The sequence below is a fragment of the Platalea leucorodia genome, assembly GCF_965183815.1.
Source record: "Platalea leucorodia genome assembly, chromosome: W".
Classification (NCBI taxonomy): Eukaryota; Metazoa; Chordata; class Aves; order Pelecaniformes; family Threskiornithidae; genus Platalea; species Platalea leucorodia.
The window spans coordinates 34,174,741-34,195,385 of NC_138859.1; the positions used below are offsets into that span (position 1 = coordinate 34,174,741).

A 20,645-nucleotide genomic window follows, 5' to 3' on the forward strand; every position below is an offset into this window, starting at 1 on the left:
CACAGGGGACACAGAGGACATCATAGCTTTTTGTTGGGTGGTCACCATTTCTTGAGCTCCCTGCAGAGGGATTATGACTAGTGGTGGGGGCCTGGGGGCAGGCAGTCTGGCTGGCAAAGCCGCAATCCCCCAGCGTCTTGGTGTCCTCTAGCAGCTGGTCATCTTTGCTGCCACCTGGTCCCTCCCCACACACAGCCCAAGGTTGTTGGGGGCCCAGAAACTCCCTCAGACATCCCCCAGGTACCTCGCAAGCCTCGCACTCCTCTCAGCACATCGCAGCTACTGCTGCTGCTTCACCGTCTCATGGTCACTGCAGCCAAGGCTGCCTTTGACCTTCGCATCCCCAATGAGCCCCTCTTTGTTGGTCAGTAGGAGGTCCAGCAGAGCACCTCTCCTCCTTGTCTCTATCACTTGGAAGAGGAAGTTATCATCAATGCTACCCAGGTACCTCCAGGATTGCTTATGCCCCCCTGCTGTGTTGTCCCTCCAGCAGATAATGGGGTGGTTGAAGTCCCCCCATGAGGACCAGGACCTGCGAACGTGAGGCTGCTCCTATCTGTCTGTAGAGGGCCTCATCTGCTTGTTCTTCCTGGTCAGGCAGCCTTTAGCAGTGTCACCTTTATCTGTTCTCTCTTTAATCCTAACCCATAAACTCTCATTTGGGTCCTCATCCATCCCCAGGCAGAGCTCCATGTGCTCCATTGCTTTCTCACATAAAGGGGAACTCCTCATCTTCCCAGCCTGTCCTTCCTAAAGAGCCTGTAGCCCTCCATTGCAACATTCCAGTGATCCCAACAAGATTATAGCCCTGCAACTGCACACGCAGCTCTGACTCCTCGTGCTTATTCCCCATACTGCGTGCATTAGCATACAGGCACTTCAGAGAGGCACCCCAGCATGTTGACTCCCTAGAAAGGGTTTTGGGGATTTCTCCATAATGGTGCCTTGTAGGCACTTCCTTGTTTGCATGCAAGTGCTGGAGTTGACCCTGCTTAAGCCCAGTTTTGTTGATTTTGTGATCCCTTCCTGTCACATCACCCCAATGCTGTTTGCTCATCGACCCTGTCCGTCATTCCCTCGCAGGGCCGCTGGTTACTCTCTCCCTCCCCCCTCATTCTTAGTTTAAAGCCCTCCTAATGAGGTCAGCTATCCTACTGGCAAAAATGCCTTTGCCCTGCTTAGTGAGGTGGATCCCCTCTCTCCCAAGCAGATGCTGATCTGCAAACAGGGTCACATGGTGTACTGGTTTTGGCTGCGGTAGAGTTAATTTTCTTCATAGTAGCTTGTAGGCATCAGTCGGTTCGTGGTGAGCAATTGTTTTCATTTGCATTGCTTGTTTTTCTTGTGTTTTATTTTACTCTCACTTTGTTGATTTTTTTTCCTTACAATTATTTTTTTAATTTTCTTTTTAACTATTGAACTGTTTTTATCTCAACCCACAAGTTTCTTTCTCACTTTTACCCTTCTGATTCTCCCCCACCATCCCACTGTGGGGGAGTGAGCGAGCAGCTGTGTGGTGCTTAGTTGCTGGCCGGGATTAAACCACGTCACAGTACTTCTTATCATCTTACTCTGCTGTGCCTGGGAACATTTTGATAACAGCAATGGCCATGCACCTGGGCTGGCAGATGGCTAGGGCATTGCTACTTTTCCTGTGCTGCTGTACTGGACAGGCTGGAACTCCAGTATAAACTCGAGCCACTCATTACATCATAGAAGGTTATCAAGTTGGTCAAGCATGACTTCCCCTTAGTGAATCCATGCTGACTACTCCTGATGACCGTCTTGTCTTTCATGTGCCTGGAAGTGGTTTCCAGGATTAGCTGCTCCATCACCTTTGCAGGTGTGCTGGTTTCAGCTGGGATAGCATTAAATTTTCTTCACAGTAGCTAGTATGGGGCTAGTATGGATTTGTGCTGAAAACAATGTTGATAACAGAGGGATGTTTTCATTATTGCTGAGCATTGCTTACACAGCATCAAGGCCTTTTCTGCTTCTCATACTACCCCACCAGCGAGTAGGCTGGGGGTGCACAAGAACTGACCAAAGGGATATCCCATATCATATGACATCATTGCTCAGCAATAAAAGCTGGGGGAAGAAGAAGGAAGGGGAGGACATTCGGAGTGATGGCATTTGTCTTCCCAAGTTACCGTTATGCGTCATGGAGCCCTGCTTTCCTGGAGATGGCTGAACACCTGCCTGCTGATGGGAAGTAGTGAATGAATTCCTTATTTTGCTTTGCTTGAATTGTCTCGACATTGCCGTTATACCGCCATCTTCTGGCTTCAACATCCAGCCCCTGACGAAACCGCCACAGGACGCCTGCGCAGAGACCAGGGTGCGAAAGGCGGGACCATGAACTGCACGTACGCCTGCGCAGACACCAGGGCGCGAAAAGCAGAAGCACGAACTGCACGTACGCAGACACGTTCTGCGCATGTGCATGGCCCTATAAAAGGACCGCGTGCGCCTTTTGAGGGTCTCCTCTTCTTCTTCTCCTCCTACCCCGCACACTCCTGGGAAGCTGCTCCTGCGGACACAGAGGCTGGACCGGCTGGACATTTGACGGGATAACGCCAGACTCGGAGTGGTGGTAGCTAGTTCCCCCATGTGGCCCTCTTCTCACCTGCCTGAGCACGCTCTTTCTCTCTCTCTTTTCTCTTGCCCGCTCTCTTGCTCTTTTTCCCTCCCTCTCTTTTCCCCCTGTCTCCCTACCTGGTCCTCACCCCTTTGTTCACCGAAATAAAGTCAAAGGGTTGTACGGCATCTGACCTCGTTTGCGTCTTAATCTCGTCCTTGGGATCGTATCGAAACCTCCCCCGACATTGGATCGGGACATTTAATTGGCATCACAGACAGGATCCCCTGAGACGAAAGTGCCGTACTACCTTGTTGTGGTGTGCTGTGTGATTGTGTGTGAACGAGACATACGAGCAAGTACGAAGCGAGTGCGGAGTTCCGATCTGCGGTTCTGCTCTCCCACGAGGGAAGCAGCCGGAGACAAATGAAGCGTGAGGATGGAGTGAATGTTGGTTCTTCTTTGTTCATAGCTTACATATTAGTGTACGGTCTGGCCTCCTGAGAGCGTATAGGGAGAACGTGGACTTTAAGGCGGGACCCTCTCAGGATGACACGCCCCTTTGTAGGAATTTTTAGGTATTAGTTTACGTTTTGGCCTCCTGGGAGCGCATAGGGGAAACTTGGATACTGAAGTGTGACCGTCTCAGGACGATATCCCCTTTGTAAGTGATGGCCGCCCAAAAGGCAGCCTATGTTTGTGACTATGTGCTTTCACTGGATGAAGGGACAGAGAAATTGTATGACCTTTTGGAGGCACACCAGTCTCGCCCCTCACCCCAGGGACAAGACTGGGCAAGGGAACACTGGTTTCAGTTGCAGAGTGTGGTGGACAGAATAAGAATATTGCAGAAGGAGGCTAAGGTTAAGAGGGGGAAGGGAAAGGCTATAATTTGTGCAGTGTTAGGAGTGAGTCTGACCACCACGGCGGAGGAGAAAAAGCAGAGGTCCTGTCGGACAGATACGGTGGTGAACTCCCTGCAGATGGTAATAAAAACCCTGCAGGAACAGTTGGAGGAGGAGAGGCGCCAAAATGCGATATTAAAAAATGAGTTGAAAAATCAACTTTTAAGGGAAGCAGACACACCGCTGAGGGTAGAAACAACGCTCACGGAGAAGGGGATACAGCAGATCTACCCCCAGGGGGATTTGCAAAGAGCCAAAGAGACCGTAGAGAGCCCCCCCACATGTACCCGCTGATCAAAACGGAGTATGTGTATGAGGACGAGGGTGACAATCGTCCCCAAGTTATTACTAAGGAGGTCCCGTTTACCGCAACTGAACTAGCAAAGCTGAGAAAGGACTTTGCGAGGAATACAAAGGAATCGGAGACCGAGTACATGTGGAGAGTGTCTTTGTCGGGGGGGGGGGGGATGGGATCTTACTGTCAGAAAAAGAGGCAGAAGGGTATTGGGGTCCGGGTGTGTTTTTAACTACGGGCGATCTCCGAGCCCCATGGTCGTTGACCCAGAGAGCCGCATACTGGGCCGGGGGGGTTGAGCCCCCTGGAGAGGGGAGACCCCTTAGCTATAACGGGCACAGTAGATCAATTAGTAGAGAGTGTGCAAAAGGTGGCATGCCTTCAGATGATGTATGACCGCGAGCTCAAGTCCAGCCTGGGCTCCCCAATGTTAATGCCTGTAGACCCGGAGAGAATGACCCCCCTGATACGGGGACTTCCGGACTCCCTGAAACCCTTTGGGATCCAATTGCAAGGGCGGATTTATAACACCCCCCGGGGAAGAAAGGATTGCAGCCGCTCGGGAGGGGATAATGACCCCTGACTACTGGCGGCCAGGGAAGAAAGTATGGACATGATTGACTTCAGGAGGAAATACAGCCCTGTTAGTGGACCACCCCAAAGAACCGAGACCAGGGCTGTGCGAGCGGCAGAACGAGTTAGTGGGCGGCAATCACCCCTTGGGAGCAGCCGGGACCCGACCGGGAAAGAAAAACCCCTGAGTCGACAGGGACTGTGGCAGTTGGGGCTCCAGAAAGGCATTCCCCGAGATTTAATGGACGGGCTCCCAACCAAGAAATTGGAGCAGCTCGTGCGGAGATGGTCAGAGCAAGGGGCCATTTCGAGGCCAACTCCTAGCACCCCACCCCTGATAAACTTTGGGGAGAAACCAGCCGGGGAAGACAAGGTGGCGGAAAACTAAAACCTCCGCCCCCTGAAGGTGAGGGGGAGGGCGGAGGGTGGATGTTCATAAGACAACTCACCTGCAATGCAAAGGGAGACTTGCTGCTTACGGTAGTGGTAGGACCAAAGAAAAGACAGGTAACCTTTTTAATCGACATGGGGGCACAAATTACTGCACTGAGGTGAACAGAAGCGGAACGATGTGGGATCTCGGTTCCCTCTAGAAACCTGATTATTTTAAATGCTCTGGGAAAGACACAATCGGTACCTATGACCCCAGTGTCACTATGGTTACCAGGGGAGGATGGCCCTGTTAATACTATGGTGGCCATAGGATCTTTTCAAATGAATCTCTTAGGCATAGACGTTTTAAAGGGTAGACAGTGGCGCGACGTCTAGGGAAACTCGTGGTCTTTCAGCATCCCCCAGATCAGGCGGTTAGCCGAAGCCCCCGGCGCGGAGGTGCACCTGTTGCAAACGGCGCCTGCCCTCCCCCCGTCTAAACTGACAAATGTAAAACCCTACCCACTACCGATGGGAGCCAGGGATGGAATCGTGCCAGTTCTGGAGGACTTAAAGGGGCAGGGGATCATAGTTCCCACTCACTCCCCCTTTAACTCCCCGGTATGGCCGGTCCGAAAACCAAATGGCAAATGGAGGTTAACAATAGATTACCGGAGGCTGAATGCCAACACAGGCCCATTAACAGCTGCTGTACCGAACATTGCCGAGCTCATAGCCGCCACTCAGGAGCAAGCACACCCTATTATGGCGACTATTGACGTTAAAGACATGTTCTTTATGGTCCCCCTGTAGCCGCAGGACCCGGATCATTTTGCCTTTACCTGGGGGGGGCAACAGTACACCTTTACATGGCTCCCTCAGGGATACAAGCACTCCCCCACTTTAGCCCACCACCCTCTAGCACAGGAGCTGGAAGCAATTCCCATAAGGGCGGGGGTGAAGATTTACCAATACACAGCAAAATTCACGCTAAATGGATTGTTCCTTCCTTCTGACCAGAGAAGCGAGTTTGCTTCTACTTTTGTTTTTCAGGAGGGAGCAGCCGATCTGGACACACACCACCCGAAGATCAGGATGCACATGTTATTCGTGGTTATACTAGTTTGGGAATGTACCTATAAAAGCGGCAGAGGGCTAATTCCTTCACCCTCCCCCGACCCGTTTGATCCCTTTAAGGACAATGAATTTGTATTATTAGCCAAAGCTGTAAGCCGAGCTTTTAATTTAAGTCATTGCTGGGTTTGCAGGGGACCTCTGGGGCTGTCAAATTGGCCGTGGACGTCCATGCCCCTCACCCCAGCCCAAATTGTGAGTAATTATAGTAAGACCACGAATGACACTTGGGGCGATAGTGGAACGTGGCCGGTTCAATTTCCCGCTGTGGGGCAATATTGTTTAAATCGTACTCAAAAAGGAGGGGTCTATGTGGGAGAAAGCAAGTGCCAATGGACACTTACGAACAAGTTGGTAAATGCCGATAGGGGTATCTCCATATGGGCGTGGCTTGATAATGCCGGATGCAGTCGAGGGTTCAAAGGGTACTGGGCAAATAAAAACAAAACATTAATTCTCCAACAATCTAGGGACCACGTTTACAAGCAAACCTGTGAATGGAAAAACAACTTCGGGGCCTGGTATTGCACCGGCCGGACAAATAATAACCCAACCGTCTTTTTTAGCCCCGTGGGCAATGATAACACAATGTATTTCCAGTTCCCCGGGGATGCAGCGGGGCCATTCGCCAATGGGGCCACAGCTAAAAGGGGCCATTATTGGATTTGTGGACATACTGCCTATAAACGACTGCCAGCGCATTGGTCAGGGGTCTGCTATGTGGGGATTATCCGGCCTTTATTCTTCCTTCTTCCAGACACAGACGGTTCTCAGTTGGGGATAAGATTGTACGATAATCTGGAAGACGGAAAGATTGCCTGCAGCAAGCGAGCTGTTGAGGTGAACATAGGTGGAACACAAAAATGGGGGGAAAATGAGTGGCCTCCTGAAAGAATAATCCAACATCACGGGCCTGTCACCTGGAACCCCAGTGAACCGATATCAGGGACGAGGGAACCAATCTATAATTTGAACCATATAATCCGATTACAAGCTGGTTTAGAAATTACCAATAAAACCGCCAACGCTATAGATCTTTTAACTCAACAGTCTCAACAAATGCGCACGGCAATCCTTCAACACTGCATGGTTTTAGATTATTTACTGGCTGAAGAAGGAGGGTTATGTGGGAAATTAAACGTCTCTAACTGTTGTTTAGAAATAGATGATGTAGGCGAGGTAGTCCTCCAATTAACCAAAGACATTAGAAAAATAGCCCACGTCCCCATCCAGGCCTGGAACGGTTGGAATGGTAATCTATGGTCCTGGCTCCCGGGGGCGCCCTGGGTGAAACAGTTGCTCTTATATTTGTTATGTGCGTTTGCCACTTTAATGTTTTTACCCTGTATAATCCCCTGCTTTGTTCAGCTAATATGATATGTGGTATCTAATATGCAGTTCGTACCTACCACCTCACCCGATGGCGTAAAATGAATCCGTGCCACTCGCCAGGTAGAACCCACCACAATAACCATTGTTCAGACCTCTTTAAAAAAGGAAATTGCATATTCCTACCCATGTCATGCTCACCGGTCGTTCTGTACTTGTTATAATGGTGAACTACCTCGCCCAACAGATTTCTCAGGGTTGTTCTATAAAGTTAAATATTGTTAAGCTTAGAAAGGTTAAGGAAAAAGAGTGTTTACATTGGACAATGTTCCCGTTTGTTTGTTTGCAATTGAGCGCTCTCTTACCATGTCCCATGTCACCTTTCTCCTCCACCCTCTCCCCTCTTTCTCTGCTTCTGTCTCCACCTCTGCTCTGTCCTCTCTCTCCCTCCCTCCTTCTCCCCCTCTCTCCCTCTCTCTCTCTCCCCCTCTCTCTCTCCCCACCTCTCCTACCACTGTGAAGACTGCAATGTCGAGCCACGGGGTGGTGTCGAGGACTGTTATGCAACCAGAATTGTCTCGACATTGCCGTTATACCGCCATCTTCTGGCTTCGACATCCAGCCCCCGACGAAACCACCACAGGACGCCTGCGCAGAGACCAGGGCGCGAAAGGCAGGACCATGAACTGCACGTACGCAGACACGTTCTGCGCATGTGCATGGCCCTATAAAAGGACCGCGTGCGCCTTTTGAGGGTCTCCTCCTCTTCTTCTCCTCTTACCCTGCACACTCCTGGGAAGCTGCTCCTGCAGACGCAGAGGCTGAACCGACTGGACATTTGATTGATGGGATAACACCGGACTTGGAGTGGTGGTAGCTAGTTCCCCCATGTGGCCCTCTTCTCACCTGCCTGAGCACGCTCTTTCTCTCTCTCTTTTCTCTTGCCCGCTCTCTTGCTCTTTTTCCCTCCCTCTCTTTTCCCCCCATCTCCCTACCCGGTCCTCACCCCTTTGTTCACCGAAATAAAGTCAAAGAGTTGTATGGCATCTGACCTCGTTTGCGTCTTAATCTCGTCCTTGGGATCGTATTGAAACCTCCCCTGACATTGGATCGGGACAGAAGGGTTCAAGATAATGACATATTTGATTGGAATGTGCTAGATTGAATTCATAGCTGTTATTGCTGTTTAGCTATTAATTGGCAGACTCCTGTGCTTGCCATGGGGTTTGTTTGCCTTACTGTATATTAGAGTCTAGTGCTCGTTAGTGGCTGCTTTTTGCTTTTGCTGCTTGCTGTACTGCTTATCATCTTACTCTACTCTGCTTGGGAACATTTTGACAACAGCAATGGCGATGCGTCTGGGCTGGCAGATGGCCAGGGTATCACTGCTGTTTCTGTGCTGCTGTACTGGACAAGCTGGAACTCCAGTGTGAACTCGAGTTGAAGGGACTGTGACCTGTGGATGCGTCCACACCAGAGCAGTTACACCTCGAAGCGTCTGTGGCCATGGTTATGTCGATGCTGCAGCAGGTATACCTCTGAAGGGATTGTGTCCCAAGGATAGTCCATGCTGGAGAATCATAGAACCATAGGCTGACAGGTCTGTAGTTCCCCGGATCCTCTTTCCAGCCCTTCTTGTACATGGGCACCACATTTGCAAAGTTTCAGTCAACTGGGACCTCTCTGGTTTCTGGGCCCCCAACAACCTTGGGCTGTGTGTGGGGAGGGACCAGGTGGCAGCAAAGATGACCAGCTGCTAGAGGACACCAAGACGCTGGGGGATTGCGGCTTTGCCAGCCAGACTGCCTGCCCCCAGGCCCCCACCACTAGTCATAATCCCTCTGCAGGGAGCTCAAGAAATGGTGACCACCCAACAAAAAGCTATGATGTCCTCTGTGTCCCCTGTGGTAGCACCCACTGGGACCAATGCAGCTACCCCCACAAAGCTCCCAAGGGAACATGCAGCCATCCAGGTCTCCGGCTGCAGGGTGTGCCTGAGGTTTCTACTGGTGTCTGAGGGCAGTAGCGAGAACGCCTGTGAGAGGTGCACCCAGGTAGAAGAACTGCTTAGCTTGGTGGGAGGAATTGGAGAGGTTGAGGAGCATCCAGGAGTCCGAGAAGGAGACTGACTGGCAGAACCATACTCTGCCCTCACTGGAACAGAAATGTCAACTCGGCATAACACATGACAAGGGGGATCCCGTACTCTCTCTCCACCAGGCAGAAGGCAGTGACCTGAGGGACAGAGGTGAATGGAAACAAAATACTCCTCGGGGCAGCGGGAGAAGCTTCTCCTTGTCTACCTTGCCTTCCCAGGTGCCCTTACAGAACAGATATGAGGCTCTGGAATTGGAAGGACAGGGACATGATGAGGTGGATGATTCATCTATGCTAGAGGAGTCACCAAGGTCAAGTAGGCCTATCCCCCACATCATGACCACTTCCATGAAGAAAAAATGGTGGGTTATTGTTATAGGTGACTCTCTTCTGAGGGGAACAGAGGGCCTGATGTGCCGAACAGATCTGCCTTCTAAGAAAGTTTGCTGCCTCCCTGGGGCTCGGGTTAAAGACATTACCTGGAAACTTCCTAGCCTGGTACGGCCCTCAGATTATTATAAAATCATGGAATTGTTTCGGTTGGAAAAGACCCTTAAGATCATCAAGTCCAACCATTAACCTATCATTGCCAAGTCCACCACTAAACCATGTCCCTAAGCACCACATCTACACGTCTTTTAAATACCTCCAGGGATGGTAACTCAACCACTTCCCTCTGCGGCCTGTCCCAATGCTTGACAACCCTTTTGGTGAAGAAATTTTTCCTAATATCCAATCTAAACCTCCCCTGGCACAACTTTAGGCCATTTCCTCTTGTCCTATCGCTTGTTACTTGGGAAAAGAGACCGACCCCCACCTCACTGCAACCTCCTTTCAGGTAGTTGTAGAGAGCAATAAGGTCTCCCCTCAGCCTCCTCTTCTCCAGGCTAAACAACCCCAGCTCCCTCAGCTGCTCCTCATAAGACTTGTGCTCCAGACCCTTCACCAACTTTGTTGCCCTTCTTTGGACACACTCCAGCACCTCGATGTCCTTGTTGTAGTGACGGGACCAAAACTGAACACAGTACTCGAGGTGCGGCCTCACCAGCGCTGAGTACAGGGGCACTATCACCTCCCTAGTCCTGCTGGCTGCACTATTCCTGATACAAGCCAGAATGCTGGGCACACAGCCAGCTCATGTTCAGGCGGCTGTCAACCAGCATCCCCAGGTCCTTTTCCGCCAGGCAGCTTTCCAGCCACTCTTCCCCAAGCCTGTAGCATTGCATGGGGTTGTTGTGACCCAAGTGCAGGACCCGGCACTTGGCCTTGTTGAACCTCATCCAATTGGCCTCAGCCTCTCCAGATCCCTCTGTAGAGCCTTCCTACCCTCCAGCAGATCAACACTCCCGCCCAACTTGGTGTCGTCTGCAAACTTACTGAGGGTGCACTCGATCCCCTCGTCCAGATCATTGATAAAGATATTAAACAGAACTGGCCCCACTACTGAGCCCTGGGGAACACCACTTGTGACCGGCCGCCAACTGGATTTAACTCCATTCACCATGACTCTTTGGGCCCAGCCATCCAGCCAGTTTTTTACCCACTGAAGAGTATGCCCGTCCAAGCCATGAGCATCCAGTTTCTCCAGGAGAATGCTGTGGGAAACAGTGTCAAAGGCTTTACTAAAGTCCAGGTAAACAACATCCACAGCCTTCCCCTCATCCACCAAGCGGGTCACCTTGTCATAGAAGGAGATCAGGTTAGTCAAGCAGGACCTGCCTTTCATAAACCCCTGCTGACTGGGCCTGATCCCCTGGGTGTCCCGTACATGCCGCGTGATGGCACTCAGGATGATCTGCTCCATACCCTTCCCCGGCACCGAGGTCAGGCTGACAGACCTGTAGTTCCCCAGATCCTCCTTCCAGCCCTTCTTGTAGAGGGGAGTCACATTTGCAAACTTCCAGTCAGCTGGGACCTGGTTAGCCAGGACTGCTGATAGATGATGGAAAGAGGCTTGATGAGCACTTCCACCAGCTCCCTCAGTACCCTTGGGTGGACCCCATCCAGCCCCACAGACTTGTGTGTGTCTAAGTGGTGTAGCAGGTCGCTAACCATTTCCCCTTGGATTATGTGGGCTTCATTCTGCTCCCCATCCCTGTCTTCCAGCTCGGGGGGCTGGGTACCTGGAGAACAACTGGTCTGACTATTAAAGACTGAGGCAAAGAAGGCATTAAGTACCTCATCCTTTTCCTCATCCTTTCTCACTATGTCTCCCCCCACATGCAATAAAGGATGGAGATTCTCCTTAGTCGCCCTCCTTTTGTTGCTAGTGTATTTGTAGAAACATTTTTTTTATTGTCTTTTAGTGCAGTAGCCAGATCAAGCTCTAGTTGGGCTTTGGCTCTTCAAATTTTCTCCCTGCATAACCTCACAACATCCTTGTAGTCCTCCTGAGTCGCCTGCCCCTTCTTCCAAAGGTCATAAACTCTCCTTTTTATCCTGAGTTCCAGCCAAAGCTCTCTGTTCAGCCAGGCCGGTCTTCTTCCCAGCTGGCTCGTCTTTCAGCACATGGGGATGGCCTGCTCCTGTGCCTTTAAGATTTCCTTCTTGAAGAACGTCCAGCCTTCCTGGACTCCTTTGCCCTTCAGGGCTGCCTCCCAAGGGACTCTGTCAACCAGGCTCCTGAACAGGCCAAAGTGTGCCCTCCAAAAGTCCAAGGTAGCAGTTCTGTAACTTCCCCTGGTGCAGCTTGAGGCCATTTCCTCTAGTCCTATCGCTTGTTACTAGGGAGAAGAGACTGACCCCCACCTTGCTACAACCTCCTTTCAGGTAGTTGTAGAGAGCAATAAGGTCTCCCCTCAGCCTCCTCTTCTCCAGACTAAACAACCCCAGCTCCCTCAGCTGCTCCTCATAAGACTTGTGCTCCAGACCCTTCACCAACTTTGTTGCCCTTCTTTGGACACACTCCAGCACCTCGATGTCCTTGTTGTAGTGACGGGACCAAAACTGAACACAGTACTCAAGGTGCAGCCTCACCAGTGCCGAGTACAGGGGCACTATCACCTCCCTGGTCCTGCTGGCCACACTATTTCTGATATAAGCCAGGATGCCATTGGCCCTCTTGGCCACCTGAGCACACTGCTGGCTCATGTTCAGGCAGCTGTCAACCAACACCCCCAGGTCCTTTTCTGCTGGGGAGCTCTCCAGCCACTCTTCCCCAAGCCTGTAGCATTGCATGGGGTTGTTGTGACCCAAGTGCAGGACCCAGCACTTAGCTTTGCTGAATCTCATACAGTTGGCCCCGGCCCAACGATCCAGCCTGTCCAGGTCCCTCTGCAGGGCCTTCCTACCCTTCAGCAGATTGACACTTCCACCCAACTTGGTGTCATCTACAAACTTACTGAGGGTGCACTCAATCCCCTCATCCAGATCATCAATGAAGATATTGAACAGAACCGGCCCCAGTACTGAGCCCTGGGGAACACCACTCGTGACCGGCCACCAACTGGATTTGACTCCATTCGCCACCGCTCTCTGGGCTCGGCCGTCCAGCCAGTTTTTAACCCAGCGGAGAGTGCACTTATCCAAGCCCTGAACAGCCAGCTTCTCCAGGAGAATGCTGTGGGAGACTGTGTCAAAGGCCTTACTAAAGTCCAAGTAGACAATATCCACAGCCTTCCCCTCGTCCGCTAAGCGGGTCACCTTGTCATAAAAGGAGACCAGGTTAGTGAAGCAGGACCTCCCTTTCATAAACCCATGCTGGCTGGGCCTGATCCCCTGGTTGTCCTGCACATGCCACGTAATGGCACTCAAGATAATCTGCTCCATGACCTTTCCTGGCACCGAGGTCAGGCTGACAGGCCTGTAGTTCCCGGGATCCTCCTTCTGACCCTTCTTGTAGAGGGGAGTCACATTAGCTAACTTCCAGTCAGCTGGGACCTCCCCGGTTGACCAGGACTGCTGACAAATGATGGAGAGTGGCTTGGCAAGCTCCTCTGCCAGCTCCCTCAGTATCCTTGGGTGGATCCTGTCTGGCCCCATAGACTTGTGAGCATTCAGGCGGAGGAGCAGGTCGGTGACTGCCACCTCTTCGACAACTGGGGCTTCATTCTGCATCCTATCTCCATCTCCCAGCTCAGGGGCCTGAAAACCCTGAGGATGACCAGTCTGACTATTAAAGACTGAGGCAAAGAAGGCATTAAGTACCTCAGCCTTATCCTCATCCTTCGTGGCAATGTTTCCCTCCGCATCCAATAAACGAGGGATATTCTCCTTAGCCACCCTCCTTTTGTCGCTGATATATTTGTAAAAACATTTTTTGTTTTCTTTAACGGCGGTGGCCAGTTTAAGTTCTAGCTGGGCCTTTGCCTTTCTAATCTTCTCCCTGCATAACCTCACAACATCCTTGTAGTCCTCCTGAGTCGCCTGCCCCTTCTTCCAAAGGTGGTAAGCTCTCCTTTTTATCCTGAGTTCCAGCCAAAACTCTCTGTTCAGCCAGGCCGGTCTTCTCCCCCGCCTGCTCGACTTTCAGCACATGGGGACGGCCTGCTCCTGTGCCTTTAAGACTTCCTTCTTGAAGAACGTCCAGCCTTCCTGGACTCCTTTGCCCTTCAGGACTGCCTCCCAAGGGACTCTGTCAACCAGACTCCTAAACAGTCCAAAGTCTGCCCTTCTAAAGTTCAGGGTAGCGGTTTTGCTGACTCCTTTCCTTACTTCTCCAATAATCGAAAACTCTATCATTTCATGGTCAATGAGCCCAAGACAGCCTCCGACCATCACGTCACCCACCAGGCCTTCTCTGTTCGTAAACAGCAGGTCCAGCGGGGCACCTCCCCTGGTTGGCTCGCTTACCAGCTGTGTCAGGAAGTTATCTTCCACACACTGCAGGAACCTCCTAGACTGCTTCCTCTCTGCCGTGTTGTATTTCCAGCAGATATCTGGTAAGTTGAAGTCTCCCACGAGAACAAGGGCTAGAGATTGTGAGACTTCAGCCAACTGCTTGTAGAATACTTCGTCTGTTTCTTCATCTTGGTTGGGTGGTCTTGAACAGACTCCCACCAGGATATCTGCCTTATTAGCCTTCCCCCTGATTCTTACCCATACACACTCAACCCTATCCTCACCATCATTAAGCTCTAGACAATCAAAACAGTCCCTGACATACAGGGCTACCCCACCGCCTCTCCTTCCTTGCCTATCCCTTCTGAAGAGTTTATAGCCATCCATTGCAGCACTCCAGTCATGGGAGTCATCCCACCATGTCTCTGTGATGGCAACCACGTCATAGTTTTCCTGCCACGCGGGATGGGGGAGAGAATTGGAAGAGTAAAAGTAAAAAAACTCGTGGGTTGAGATAAAGACAGTTACATAGGTAAAGCAAAAGCCACTTGCACAAGCAAAGCAAAATAAGGAATTCATTCACTACTTCCCACCAGCAGGAAGATGTTTAGCCATTTCCAGGAAAGCAGGGCTCCATCACGCTTATCAGTAACTTGGGAAGACAAACGCCATAACTCTCAACATCTCCCACTTCCTCCTTCTTCCCCCAGCTTTTATTGCTGAGCATGACGTCATATGGTATGAAATATACCTTTGGTCAGTTGGGGTCAGCTGTCCTGGCTGTGTCCCCTCCCAACTTCTTGTGCATCCCCAGCCTGCTCACTGGTGGGGAAGTGTGAGAAGCAGAAAAGACCTCGACGCTGTATAAACACTGTTCAGCAATAACTAAAACATCCCTGTGTTATCAACACTAAATAACTACTATAACTATAACACCTACAAGTCAGTACTGCCATTGTCCAGTGCCCCATGCTGGGCACCACAAAGGACTGTGGTGGGTTAACCTTTGCTTGCCACCAGGTGCCCACCAAGCCACTTTGTCACTCTCCTCCTCAGTGGGACAGCGGGGAGAAAAACTCATGGATTGCGATAAAAGCAGTTTAATAAAGAAAAGCAAAGGTTGCACGTGAAAGCAAAGGAAACAAACAAAAATTATTCTCTACTTCCCATCAGCAGGTGTTGGCCAGCCACTTCCTGGGAAGAAGGGCCTCAGTACCCATCGCGGTTGCTTCAAAAGACAAACATCTTAATAAGGAATGCCTCCCCAACTCCTCCTCCTTTAGATTTTATTGCTGAGCATGCTGCCATATGGTAAGGAATATCTCTCTTTGTCACTTTGGGTCAGCTGTCCTGGCTCTGTCCCCTCCCAACCTCTTGCCCACCCCCAGCTTACTGGACTTTGGGGGTGGGGTGGTTGGAGAGACAGCCTCCATGCTGTGGGAGCGCTGCTGAAACATGGGTGTGTTATCAACGCCCTTCTAGCTACAGCTCCAAAGCGCAGCACTATGAGGGCCGATATTTCCCTGCTGCCTGTGGATCTGGCAGGTGGATATTTCCAGAAGGAACTTTTTCATCCTCTTTTCTCCCCCTGTCCTGTGGAAGAGGGGCAGCTGGGTGGACCCTTGGCAGCCGGTCAAGAAGCATAGGATCGTTTAGGTTGGAAAAGACCTTTAAGATCATCGAGTCCAACCGTTAACCTAACGCTGCCAGGTCCACCACTCAACCACGTCCCTGAGCACCACGTCTACACGTCTTTTAAATACCTCCAGGGATGGTAACTCAACCACTTCCCTCTGCGGCCTGTCCCAATGCTCGACAACCCTTTCGGTGAAGAAATTTTTCCTAATACCCAATCTAAACCTCCCCTGGCGCAACTTGGGGCCGTTTCCTCTCGTCCTATCGCTTGTTACTTGGGAAAAGAGACCGAGCCCCACCTTGCTACGACCTCCTTTCAGGTAGTTGTAGAGAGCGATGAGGTCTCCCTGTACCGTTTAATACCGTTTAATATCTTCATCAATGACATAGCTAGTGGGATTGAGCGCGCCCTCTGCAAGGTTGCGGACGACGCCAAGCTGAGTGGTGCAGCTGATACTCTAGAGGGAAGGGATGCCATCCAGAGGGGCCTTGACGGGCTGGAGAAGTGGGCCCGTGCGATCCTCGTGAAGTTCCACAAGGCCAAGGGCAAGGTCCTGCGCCTGGGTCGGGGCAGTCCCCGATATCAGTACAGACTGGGTGATGAATGGGTTGAGAGCAGTCCTGCAGAGAAGGGCTCGGGGGTACCGGTGGACGAAAAATTGGATACGAGCTGGCAGTGTGCGCTTGCAGGCCAGAAAGCCAATCGAATCCTGGGCCGCGTAAACGGGAGCGTGGCCAGCAGGTCGAGGGAGGTGATTCTCCCCCTCTACTCCGCTCTCGTGAGAGCCCACCTGGAGTCCTGCGCCCAGCTCTGGGGTCCCCAGTACAAGACAGACGTGGACCTGTTAGAGCGGGTCCAGAGGAGGGCCACGAAAATGGTCAGAGGGCTGGAACACCTCTCCTCCTATGACGAAAGGCTGAGGAGAAGAGAAGGCTCCGGGGAGACCTTATTGCGGCCTTTCAATACTTGAAGGGGGCTTATAAGAAAGATGGAGCAGCGGATAGTGTGTACCTAGCCTTCAGGAAGGCTTTTGACACCGTCTCCCGTAAGATCCTCGTAGAGAAGCTGATGAAGTAGGGGCTGGATGAGCGGACAGTGGGGTGGGTTGAAATCTGGCTGAACAGCTGGGCCCAGCGGGTGGTGATCAGTGGCATGAAGTCTAGTTGGAGGCCAGGAACGAGCGGTGGACCCCGGGGGTCAATGCTGGGCCCGATCCTGTTCAACATCCTAATTAACGATCCGGATGATGGGTAGGCAGGCAGACAGACAGACAGGCCCCTCAGCGAGTTTGCTGATGATACAAAACTGGGAGGAGCGGCTGATACACCAGGGGGTTGCGCTGCCGTCCAGAGGGCCCTCGACAGGCTGGAGAAACGGGCAGGCAGGAGCCTCGTGGGGTTCAACAAGGGGAAGCGCAAGGTCCTGCACCTGGGGAGGAACAACCCCATGCACCAGTATATGCTGGAGGCCGACCGGCTGGAAAGCAGCTTTGCAGAAAAGGACGTGGGGGGCTCCCGGTGGACACCAAGTTGAACGTGAGCCGACAACGTGCCCTTGCCGCAAAGAAGGCTAAGGATATCCTTGGCCCGATATAGAGGCAAGCAGGGTTTATATATGTTACAACACAGTTGTGTAGCCCAATCGAATTGCTCGCTGTCCCCGGGGGTGCAGGGCACCACAGACCACCCTTGGGCGGCTTTGGGGGCACCGCCTGTTTTTCTAAAAGCCTCCTACCCAGCTTAGCGCAAATCCTAGCTTGATCTGCCCTCCAGCCCTCGAGCCACCAGTGCCGAACACACGCTTTGTATTTTATTTTCTCCCAGGAGGCGTGCAGCTTAGAAACGTCTGCAATTGAAGCGGGGCTTTCAGGGAACAATTTCGAGCAGCTTCTGTTGGTTCTGCGAAACGTTCTGAAAAGTTAAGGCCTGGCCTGCCCTGCCCTGGCAAAAGCAGTCGTTTGACTGGAGGGAGCAGCACCAAAAAGCCACAAGCACGTTTGGGGCGGACTCGATGCGGTAATAAATAACAATAGATAGTCCTTCTAGCTACAACAGCCTCTTCTGAGACCTCGTTGCCCGCCCACGGGGTCGCAGCACTACACGGCACAGATCCCTCCACCCCCAGGCCGGATCCCTCCGCGCCCCGAGGGCACGCAAACTCCCCGAGCCCCGGTAAGCACCAGGTCGGCGAGGGCGGACCCGCCGAGGGGGCGAGGACAAGCGAAAACGACAGACGAGACAGCCAGTCGAGACGCGGGATCGGCCGGCGGCGATCTGGCGGCCCAATGGGCGCCGCGGAGGGCCTGGCCGAGTGGAGGAAGCGCGGGGGCGACAAGGGGCGTTGTCGTGGCTGACGAGATTCTTGGGGCGCGGGCCGCCCGGCCCGGTGGCGCCGCTTCTGTCTTCGGAAAGGTCATCGGCAAGGCGCTTCCCCGCCAACGTCATCGACGAGGACGAGGAGGTAGCCGCGGCTTTGCTCTGTGCGCGGTTCCCTTTCCCTGCCCTCCCCTCCCGTCCCCTTCCCTTCCCCCCCTCGCCCCTCCCCCCGCGCTCGCAGGCACCCTGAGCCGAGGACCCGTTGCGCGGTGCCCGGGAGCGCGGCAGGGCGGGTGGCGGCGTTGCTGCGGGTGGCTGGAGGGAAGGAGGGAGGGAAGGAGGGACGGGGGACGGGCGGGGCCTTTCTGGGTTGTGGCGCTCTCTACTGCACCATCCCTAAAACATCGCGCTTCTTCGGTGCCCCCCCCCCCCTTCCCCGGCTGCCGCGGCGCGTACTGGGTTGCTGGTGCTGTCCGGCTCGCCTCGGTTCCCAGCCCCACCGTGTCGTGCGTGCGCGCGCGCAGAGGAGGGCCTCTGACGGTAACGCACTTGGCGGCAGCCGCAGACGTTTGCCGCGTGATATCCCTTTGGCACCGCAAGTCGTGCAAAGTTTGCTGCTGCTGCTGCTGCCGAGGGGTGGGAGTGGTCCTGCCTCGTGTAGGAGGATAGTCTTGAAACCTTAGATTAAGCACACGCAGTCAATCTCCTCGGGGCTTCCCGGTGTGCGTACGCACGCGCGTATGTATGTAAACAGCGAACGTCTGAGCAGTGACCGTAATGAGTTAATAGAAAGTACTAACATCGCGTAAGAGAAATCAGCGTTTCGGCTTGTGTTTGGGGTATCTGGTGATCTGCTTCTGTACGAGTTCAGTGGGGCATACTGATTTGCTGAAGCTATTACCTTTCTCTGAAGCCAATTGCGTTTTAACTGTTTTATACTCTTCCTCCAGCGCCTCGCGTTCCACGATCTTTCACCCCAAGCTCCGACGCTTGTCCTGGTCATGCCGAAGGAGCCAATTATCAGGTTATCTGAAGCAGAAGATTCTGGCGAATCTGTAAGTACCGTGGAAGCGTTCTGTATGCTAAACTGTACCTGTAATTAGTTCTGAATTTACTGGACTCTTTCCCATCCCCCCCTTTCCCCCTTGATAGGGCACAGTAGGCTGTTTGGGGTTTTCTGGCGCTATAATCCTTTGCCTCTAGCTTGCAACGGGATTGAGCTTTTTGACTAAAAGTAGCGATATAAAGCAATGCTCGTCCCTGGGTATGTACTTCTGGTGCAAAATGCGGTGTTGTTTTGGGGCGCAGTCTGATGCCTATTGTCATGGTTTGGAGTAAGAGCAGCAGTACTTCTTCTAATGCGGAGAAGAGGGCTTGGGGTTTTTGGTAGGTCAGGGCTGAGGAAGGGCAAAGCTGGTTGAGAGGTGCCGGGTGCTTTGCTTTTAGCTATGAAAGTCAAGTTCAAAGGCTTTGTCAACCCATGCAAAGACAGCCTAAAGTTTCTTTTCCGCCCGAATGGCTTATGTTGCCCAAAGGTATAATGGGGGCTTGAACCCGGAGACGAGCTTAGCTTCTGTGGCCGTTTTGTAGTCCGTTACCGTCGAGCCTGAAAAAAACTGCGTGGCTCTTTCCCCCGCCCCCCCCCCAGTGTGCCTACTTGGTCTTTGTAGCTTTGCTTGGAAAATGTCAGTTGCAGGCGGACAGACAGTAATTTGAAGCGCAATGGTTGAATTGCTAGGAATTGGCGAACTGGTTTCTCTGGGTGGTTCTCTGCTCTCATGCCTTCCCTCCCTGCCCTCTCCCCTCTTTGCGTGTGGCTTTTGATTTTATTTATTTATGGTTTTGTACTTCCTTCTCCAGCTTCTTGAGCATCTAGTGATTGTTGGCAAGAAGCGTGCTGCTCACCTGGGCCTGACCAATGGATTCCGGACGGTTGCGGACGAAGGGCCCGAGGGTGGGCAGCCTGTCTGTCACGTACATCTACGTATTCTGGGTGGCCGTCAGTTGGGCTGGCCGCCTGGCTAAGATTTTTGCACCACAGGAGTTGCTGCACGTGTACAAATCGCCACCGAATGGATTTCGTCTGTTGCCCGTCAGTCTAGCCACTGTTGATGTCTAATTTTTTGTGACGTGTGCCTGTGGAAGGTAATAAAAGCTTTGAGCAGCAGTTGCACAATAAAGACTTAGCATGGGGATATCACCTCTGTCTGGTGCGTCTTACTGAGGGGAATAGTTCTGCAAGTTAAAACGGTGTCTCCCCGGAGTGTAAGTATGTGGAATGTTTCAGTCTGCTAACGGTGTTCTGTAGATAGATAGCGATTTGCCCAGTCACTTGAAGCGTGACGCTGGAACCGCTTGGCAGTCTCCTGCGTCTTGCAGGAAGCAGGCGCTTAGCTTTTTGGAAGTGGTACGCAAATGTACATAAAGCCAGTGTGGGCTGCTGCTAAAACTTTAGAAAATACTGTATGTGACGCTACAGGCGTGCCGTGCGAGGGTGGTTTCGGCACAGCGCAATGTGTTGGGAGCATCCAACTCCTGTTGGAGCGCTTTATCGATGGCCGTGTGATAAGGCCGCGTCGATATCCCTTTTCTGGTGAGGAGGGAGGCGGTAGGAGAAAACAGTCGCTCT

At 52.3% G+C, this 20,645-nt stretch overlaps 1 protein-coding gene across 1 annotated transcript in view; it reads left to right on the plus strand.

The window, feature by feature from the left end:
- Positions 1-20,041, plus strand: part of LOC309601928 (uncharacterized protein) — a gene marked incomplete at both ends in the record, with an annotated part of 39,580 nt that extends 19,539 nt beyond the window's left edge. Inside the window, 3 exons of the mRNA XM_082335182.1 lie at positions 17,908-18,161; positions 18,967-19,071; positions 19,877-20,041. Coding sequence (XP_082191308.1) covers positions 17,908-18,161; positions 18,967-19,071; positions 19,877-20,041 — 524 coding nt within the window. The remainder of the gene's footprint in view (positions 1-17,907; positions 18,162-18,966; positions 19,072-19,876) is intronic.
- Positions 20,042-20,645: the final 604 nt, after the last annotated feature.